At 43.5% G+C, this 8,811-nt stretch overlaps 1 protein-coding gene across 2 annotated transcripts in view; it reads left to right on the top strand.

Moving 5' to 3' along the window:
• Nucleotides 1–236: 236 nt before the first annotated feature.
• The window catches only part of med14 (mediator complex subunit 14), a 37,058-nt gene continuing 28,483 nt past the window's right edge, over nt 237–8,811 (top strand). For both annotated transcript variants that reach the window (XM_060929804.1, XM_060929803.1), the window contains exons 1-10: nt 237–626; nt 3,660–3,686; nt 3,866–3,971; nt 4,596–4,769; nt 6,579–6,708; nt 6,838–6,966; nt 7,054–7,161; nt 7,859–7,991; nt 8,067–8,217; nt 8,354–8,465. In XM_060929804.1, the coding sequence (XP_060785787.1) occupies nt 457–626; nt 3,660–3,686; nt 3,866–3,971; nt 4,596–4,769; nt 6,579–6,708; nt 6,838–6,966; nt 7,054–7,161; nt 7,859–7,991; nt 8,067–8,217; nt 8,354–8,465 (1,240 nt within the window). In that variant the 5' untranslated portion in view covers nt 237–456. The remainder of the gene's footprint in view (nt 627–3,659; nt 3,687–3,865; nt 3,972–4,595; nt 4,770–6,578; nt 6,709–6,837; nt 6,967–7,053; nt 7,162–7,858; nt 7,992–8,066; nt 8,218–8,353; nt 8,466–8,811) is intronic.

Here is an 8,811-nt window from a genome sequence, read left to right as displayed (position 1 = left end):
AAATAAAAGTCCCACAGCGACGTTATTAGGTGGATGTTTTATGATTTATCTGTTTTAATGTTAAAAAAATACATACATATATATATATGTGCAACATTTTAGACTTTACATTGTGGAATATTCTAAACTGGCTGAATCATGGGACATACAAATGCAATAAAACGATTATTTTCTTTTCTTCTAAATGTCTTTCTAGTGAACTCGTTATGGTGCGTGCAGTACAATGTCTGGCTTCACACAGCGGCTGCGCAGCGGTGATGGCGCTCGGGAGCCCTGGGGCTTTTTCACGGCGAATTCAGCAGCAGGTTTCCACTGATTTTTCCATGGGGTGAAGGGTGAAGGCGTGTTTTTCCACCCAGGAGCGTTAGAAAGAGTAAATCTGATCTTTTGCCATTGCGTGGTGCGCGTTTCGAGGCTGAGCAGCGCGGATCTCCTTCCAAACCCCGGCCGTGTAAAATGGCTCCGGTGCAGATCGGGACAGAGGGCCAGCTGGTGCCCGTCGGGGGGCCGAGCACAGCGCCGCAGCCTGCCCCCGGAGCTCCGGCCACTCAGGGAGTCCGTCTCAGCGTCCTCATCGAGTTCCTGCTTCAGCGGACATACCACGAAATAACGCTGCTGGCTGAACTGTGAGTCTGCCATCATTTTAGCGGCTGAAGAGCTACAATGTGTTGGACTTCCTCCGGTCTAGAGACACTGGGCTAGCTTCCGTTAGCTTAGCTTAGCTTAGCTTAGCTACCGAGCCTGGGAGCTTGAACACTAACAATTAAACTCTCCACATTGACCGTTTACTAAGCAAATTAAACCTGTTATGTAATCTGAATAACAATAAAATCTATACACGGTTGCTATATTGAGCTAAAAGTTACCTAATTTCCAGTGAATTATTTAGCTTCATAGGAGCTGTTAGCTTAGCTGCATCAGTGACGTCAGCAGAGACTGACACAGTCATAATGTCACATTAACGCCAAACAGCACTGATGCCTGGTTGGCATTTTTATCATTGTACAACTTATAACTTTGCTGATTGGAATAAAAAAAAAAAACTGCTCATAATCCCTCCCTAAATTCATACAGATACAGTGTATACACACACACACACACACACACACACGTGGATTCTCTGAGGTGACTGGCATAACACTATTTTGTGAGTACAAATCTAGGATATACTATAACTGACTGACTCATGCACTTTTTTTTATTTTTGATGTCGCAAGACATAATCAATGGTGGAACTATTTTTTTATTTCAGTTTCATTCAAAGGGTGGCATGGTGGTGTAGTGGTTAGCGCTGTCGCCTCACAGCAAGAAGGTCCTGGGTTCGAGCCCCGTGGCCGGCGAGGGCCTTTCTGTGCGGAGTTTGCATGTTCTCCCCGTGTCCGCGTGGGTTTCCTCCGGGTGCTCCGGTTTCCCCCACAGTCCAAAGACATGCAGGTTAGGTTAACTGGTGACTCTAATGGCCCTTTTCCACTACCCTTTTTCAGCTTGCTTCAGCTCACTTCAGCCCGACACGGCTCGCGTTTCGACTACCAAAAACCAGCACGACTCAGCTCGCTTCAGCCCTGCTTAGCCCCTAAAACTCGCACCGTTTTGGAGTAGGGCTGAAGCGAGCCAAACCGTGCCGAGTGAGGCTGGGGGCGTGAGCAGACACTCCCCTGTGCACTGATTGGTGAGGAGGAGTGTCCTCACATGCCCACACACGCCCCGCGAGCACGCTGGGATCTGTAAACACCGCAAACCCAGAAGAAGAATAATTACGAATTACGAGAATTTCTGAAGCCTTATGCGCCTCGCCTCATCTATACGCTCTTGCCAGTATCTGTCCGTGTTGTCGGTGACAACAAGCCACAGCACCAAGACCAGCAACACTAACGACTCCATGTCCTCCATGTTTATTGTTTACTATTCGGGTCGTGAGACTACCGCTTAAAAGCTCACTGATGTCACTGTTTGCGCTGCTTAACGACATCATGTGACGTCCACCCACTTTCGCTAACTCCACCCAATGTGTCCACCCACTTCCAGCCAGCACGGTTCAGCGCGGTTGTAGTCGAAATGCAACTCCAACAGCCCCGCTCAGCCCGACTCAGCACGGCACGGCTCAGCCCGACTCAGCCGCGTTTGTAGTGGAAAAGCGGCATTAATTGACCGTAGGTGTGAGTGTGAATGGTTGTCTGTGTCTATGTGTCAGCCCTGTGATGACCTGGCGACTTGTCCAGGGTGTACCCCGCCTTTCGCCCGTAGTCAGCTGGGATAGGCTCCAGCTTGCCTGCGACCCTGTAGAACAGGATAAAGCGGCTACAGATAATGAGAATGAGTTTCATTCAAAATCATATATGAGTGATTCCACGCTTATGGGTACTGAAATGGGGACATGAACTTATTTTTAAAAATTCACCTAAAACCATTTCTTTTTTTTTACCATCAGGTCACAAAACATGTAATCTTTAATGAATGATATGTTAAAAGATAACTTTAATTTTCTGAGATGTAATAAAAACATATTTATATGCCAAAGTTAGAACGTAACAAGTGTTGTGGACATATATATTCTCAATTTTAACAGTGTAGAATTACTTTTTGAAACATAGGAAGGTGATGTTTTAGCAAATATAATTAATAAACCTGTGTAGTAGAATAAACATACACATTCTTTCAATAAGATTAACATGGTATATAGCTAGATTGTAATTAATTTGTAACAGACGCGAGATGGACAATCGTAACAGAAGTAATGTAACAGACATCATTTTGGAACTCATAGGCTTGACTTTGGCATATAAATATGTTTTTATTACATCTCAGAAAATTAAAGTTATCTTTTAACATATCATTCATTAAAGATTACATGTTTTGTGACCTGATGGTAAAAAAAGAAATGGTTTTAGGTGAATAAGTTCATGTCCCCATTTCAGTACCCATAAGCATGGAATCACTCATATACAGAATCGTATTCATCATAACTGCTGTTTTTCAATACGCATGGTAACAGCTATGATACAACAAGGGAGACGGTGACTATAATGACAAAGAAAAATCTCATCTCATTATCTCTCGCCGCTTTATCCTGTTCTACAGGGTCGCAGGCAAGCTGGAGCCTATCCCAGCTGACTACGGGCGAAAGGCGGGGTACACCCTGGACAAGTCGCCAGGTCATCACAGGGCTGACACATAGACACAGACAACCATTCACACCTACGGTCAATTTAGAGTCACCAGTTAACCTAACCTGCATGTCTTTGGACTGTGGGGGAAACCGGAGGAAACCCACGCGGACACGGGGAGAACATGCAAACTCCACACAGAAAGGCCCTCGCCGGCCACGGGGCTCGAACCTGGACCTTCTTGCTGTGAGGCAACAGCGCTAACCACTACACCACCGTGCCGCCCCACAAAGAAAAATATAAAACAAAATAAGGTATAAAAGAAATAGAATAAAAAAAAAATCAGATTAATAATACAGATCGGATTCATATTGTATGGGTTCCACACTATAACAGAATACCCATGGCAGGGCTATGGTGGGACTATTTTATGTCACGTGAGCTATCCTTGGACAGGAATTTTTTGATGAAGGATATGGATTTAGATGTCTGATCTATGATTTATTTGTGTCATGCATTTGAAAGTCTTCATTATTTATTTGTTTCTTTTTCCAGACTCCCACGTAAAACTGACATGGAAAGGTGAGTCATTGCAGTTGAAAAGAAAAATAAAGTAACGTTTTTTTTTTTTTTGCAATCATGGCCATGCGTTCTTGTAACACAGATTTGTTGTTTTTATTGTGCTTTAAACCCGTCAAGCAAATGATTAAGTATATTTCATCCTAGTTATGTTGATGTCTTCCATGTCTCCTTTTGTTCAGGAAAATTGAAATTGTCCATTTTGCAAGCCGGACGCGGCAGCTCTTTGTACGGCTCCTTGCGCTTGTAAAGTGGGCCAGTAATGCTGGGAAAGTGGAAAGGTGTGCGGTACGTGTTTCAGACAATCCATTTCCCGTCTGTCTTCACAAGAAATAGTTTCTAGCCAGTTAGTGTTACTAAAGTAATACAAGTCAGACATCCAGAACATGTGGACTGACAGTTTAGTAGGTGAAGACTTTATGGTATTATCCTGACAGTACTAGTAGTTTTCACACTGTTAGTGATGGTAAGAATGGTATCACGACGCATGATACGAAAATGATCCTACAGACGGGTTAGTTATCTTTTTTTTTTTCTCTCTTTCAGTGTGCTGATTGCTTTTAAGAGCATAGTTTATGTGCATTACTGACGAAAGTCCTTCACCTTTATGATTGGTATTTTGTTTATTGCCCTGGACTCTGTGCAGTGAAAATCTTCCCACTTATAATTTTCTGTTAGAATCAGATCTACACTTACAGTTTCTCATATCAAGGAAAACACAGTCAGCATAATGTTTGTAAATAAAGGCTTGAAAGTTAAGAGTATTTAAGTATACTGGAACTTTTAATAGCTTGTGCAATAGCACTCCTTATTAACCCTCAGCATTTCTGCTGCAAAATTATTTCTGACCCTCTACTGCCGAGAGACTTGGGCCTTGCAGATTTGAATCCTCACTGATCTTTCTGTTTACAGATGATCTCTGCATTTTTGGACCAGCAAGCTTTCCTGTTTGTTGACACAGCGGACAGACTGGCCTCGTTAGCGCGGGATGCCTTGGTACATGCCCGCCTGCCCAGCTTTGCTATTCCTTTTGCCATAGATGTTCTGACTACGGGGTCATACCCACGTCTTCCCACGTGCATCCGAGTAAGTGTTCAACCACAGATCAGATCGACAGTCTGGTTTTTTTTATTTTTTATTTTTTTTAAATTTAAAGAAAGCTTCAGTGCTATGCTGCTTGCAAGAAAGATGATTTATTGTTGTAGTTTACATGTCGTGGTACTTGCTGTTAGGTACAGTGGGGCAAAAAAGTATTTAGTCAGCCACCAATTGTGCAAGTTCTCCCACTTAAAAAGATGAGAGAGGCCTGTAATTTTCATCATAGGTACACTTCAACTATGAGAGACAGAATGGGGGGAAAGAATCCAGGAAATCACATTGTAGGATTTTTAATGAATTAATCGGTAAATTCCTCGGTAAAATAAGTATTTGGTCACCTACAAACAAGCAAGATTTCTGGCTCTCACAGACCTGTAACTTCTTCTTTAAGAGGCTCCTCTGTCCTCCACTCGTTACCTGTATTAATGGCACCTGTTTGAACTCATTATCAGTATAAAAGACACCTGTCCACAACCTCAAACAGTCACACTCCAAACTCCACTATGGCCAAGACCAAAGAGCTGTCAAAGGACACCAGAAACAAAATTGTAGACCTGCACCAGGCTGGGAAGACTGAATCTGCAATAGGTAAGCAGCTTGGTGTGAAGAAATCAACTGTGGGAGCAATTATTAGAAAATGGAAGACATACAAGACCACTGATAATCTCCCTCGATCTGGGGCTCCACGCAAGATCTCACCCCGTGGGGTCAAAATGATCACAAGAACGGTGAGCAAAAACCCCAGAACCACACGGGGGGACCTAGTGAATGACCTGCAGAGAGCTGGGACCAAAGTAACAAAGGCTACCATCAGTAACACACTACGCCGCCAGGGACTCAAATTCTGCAGTGCCAGACGTGTCCCCCTGCTTAAGCCAGTACATGTCCAGGCCCGTCTGAAGTTTGCTAGAGAGCATTTGGATGATCCAGAAGAGGATTGGGAGAATGTCATATGGTCAGATGAAACCAAAATAGAACTTTTTGGTAAAAACTCAACTTGTCGTGTTTGGAGGAGAAAGAATGCTGAGTTGCATCCAAAGAACACCATACCTACTGTGAAGCATGGGGGTGGAAACATTATGCTTTAGGGCTGTTTTTCTGCAAAGGGACCAGGATGGCTGATCCGTGTAAAGGAAAGAATGAATGGGGCCATGTATCGTGAGATTTTGAGTGAAAACCTCCTTCCATCAGCAAGGGCATTGAAGATGAAACATGGCTGGGTCTTTCAGCATGACAGTGATCCCAAACACACCGCCCGGGCAACGAAGGCGTGGCTTCGTAAGAAGCATTTCAAGGTCCTGGAGTGACCTAGCCAGTCTCCAGATCTCAACCCCATAGAAAATCTTTGGAGGGAGTTGAAAGTCTGTGTTGCCCAGCGACAGCCCCAAAACATCACTGCTCTAGAGGAGATCTGCATGGAGGAATGGGCCAAAATACCAGCAACAGTGTGTGAAAACCTTGTGAAGACTTACAGAAAACATTTGACCTCTGTCATTGCCAACAAAGGGTATATAACAAAGTATTGAGATGAACTTTTGTTATTGACCAAATACTTATTTTCCACCATAATTTGCAAATAAATTCTTTAAAAATCAGACAATGTGATTTTCTGGATTTTTTTTTCTCATTTTGTCTCTCATAGTTGAAGTGTACCTATGATGAAAATTACAGGCCTCTCTCATCTTTTTAAGTGGGAGAACTTGCACAACTGGTGGCTGACTAAATACTTTTTTGCCCCACTGTATGTGTTTTTATTGTCAAGTATGATTGAGATGTTTGAAATTGTGTGCATTTCAGGACAAAATAATCCCTCCAGACCCTATCACCAAAGCAGAGAAGCAGTCGACACTGAATCAACTGAACCAAATCCTGCGCCATCGGCTCGTCACCACTGACTTGCCCCCTCAGCTGGCCAACCTGACTGTGGGTAAGTACCCAGCATCACACATCCTTTACGTCAACGTCGGCTCTTCTATTAAATTATTGAAAAAAAAATGTCTCATGATGTAAAATCTTCAAAGACCTTGTGCTCTTGTTTGCTGCTGTCTGTAATAAGCTAACGGCCGGGTGAAGTTCCGGGTGGAGGGGGAGTTTGAAGCCACGTTAACGGTGATGGGGGATGACCCAGAGATTCCGTGGAGGTTGCTGAAACTGGAGATCCTGGTTGAGGACAAGGAGACAGGCGGTGTGTGTATATACACATTTCTATAGAAGATAGAGCTCTTCTGTGTTCTCGAGCTGCTATTACTAAAGTATCCCATCTTTATCTCAGATGGTCGGGCTCTGGTGCACAGCATGCAGGTGAATTTCATCCACGAACTGGTACAGTCACGCCTATGCGCAGATGAAAAGCCGCTCCAGGACATGTACAACTGCCTCCGTATCCTTTCAGCATCTTTTTCTTTTTGGTGTCTCACTTGTACATTAGCTTAAGCACCCAGTCTCTTAAATCTCTTAAAAACTGCCATCATTGGCAAATTGCTGTGGTATAAATCAAGGGAATAAAACGCTTTGGGATGTGCTGGAAAATGTATGAAAACGATCAGCTTTATTATTATCACAATATAATCACTGTTATTAATTTGTCTATAACAGCAGGCCTCCTTGGGTGTTATTTATTACATTCCCAATTTGAAATCTAGAAATACATGTGAAAGTGTGTAGTCTAATCACTGATACTGCACAAACACATTCTCATCATGGGCACAAAGCCAGGTGAGGCTGAAGTTACTGTGAAAGGCTTTATATTGATAATCTGTAGCTACGCACAAAGCGCAGGCATTAACTGCATTCCAGGACGCACGTTTGCTGGCTGCTTTTTCTCCGTGCCCTTTTGACTTACTGCAGCTGTGCAGATGTTTAGTGATGGTTTTCAGAGCTAACGTCAATCTCTGAAACTTGTTTTTGTTAATGTGAATCTTCTAGAAAATCCTTTGTGGGTAATCTAGTTTCAAGCTGTGTTGCAGGGAAGCCACGTCGCACAGTCGTTATTCGAAGCATTAGATTTACGTGTTCAATTTTCCGCCGTATTATTCACCCATGGCAGTCATTGTTCAGTCCTTGACTGGGGCCATCAGATTCATTTTGCCTTTCCCTTCAGCTGGAGGTGCTGCACTCTCAGACTCTGATGCTGATCAGAGAGCGCTGGGGAGATTTAGTGCAGGTCGAGCGCTACCTTCCTGCCAAGTGCCTCACCCTGGCTGTCTGGAAGTAAGAAGTCTCACTCAATCAGTTCTGAAGGTTCACTGATCTGTAACAGTGGCTCATCATGCTCTGTTCTTCCAGCCAACAGGTGCTGGGTCGCAAAACGGGTACAGCATCAGTGCACAAAGTCAGCATCAAGATCGACGAAACAGATGGATCGAAGCCATTGCAGATTTCCCATGAGCCTCCACTGCCAGCCTGTAATTCCAAACTAATGGAAAGAGCCATGAAGGTGTGGGGGTTGTCTGGATTTAATTCTCTTAAGTGTGTGTGCGTGTGTTCCAGATTGTGAAGTGCACCAGTAGCCTGTAATACCTTTCCATTTTGGTCAATTATTGGTCTTTTTTTTTTTTCTTTCTTTCCTTCAGATTGAGCACCTCTCAGTGGAAAAGCTTTTGATTGACAGTGTTCATGCCCGCTCCCATCAGAAGCTGCAGGAACTCAAAGCCATACTGAAGAGCAGCAATCCCAGTGACAATTGTAAGAGTCTGTACTTTTTTCTTTCTCTGGAAACATCTTACTAAAGGTGATGATACACGGGGCAACTTTTTGGGCAATGTTGCCGAGCAGTGTTGCTGGCAACGGGCAACTAGGTGAGACACAGGGCAACTTTTCAGGGCAACTAACAATGGGCAACAACAGTTAGCAACGGCAGTTTACAGTTAGCTAAAAAAATCGATGTCTTAATTTTTGCTGTGACCATTTAATCAAGCTGTCTGTTGTTTTTTAGAGCTTTGGTGAGGTAAATTCCTCCATATAGAATATTAAAATAACAACTTACCGGCGTAAAAACAGATGAGGAGTCTCTCCATCTCTTCACTCCACT

This window comes from Neoarius graeffei, chromosome 9 (genome assembly GCF_027579695.1).
Source record: "Neoarius graeffei isolate fNeoGra1 chromosome 9, fNeoGra1.pri, whole genome shotgun sequence".
In the NCBI taxonomy this organism is placed as follows: Eukaryota; Metazoa; Chordata; class Actinopteri; order Siluriformes; family Ariidae; genus Neoarius; species Neoarius graeffei.
Note: the sequence above shows the minus strand (reverse complement) of the source record. Positions and strands in the feature narration are given on the sequence as shown.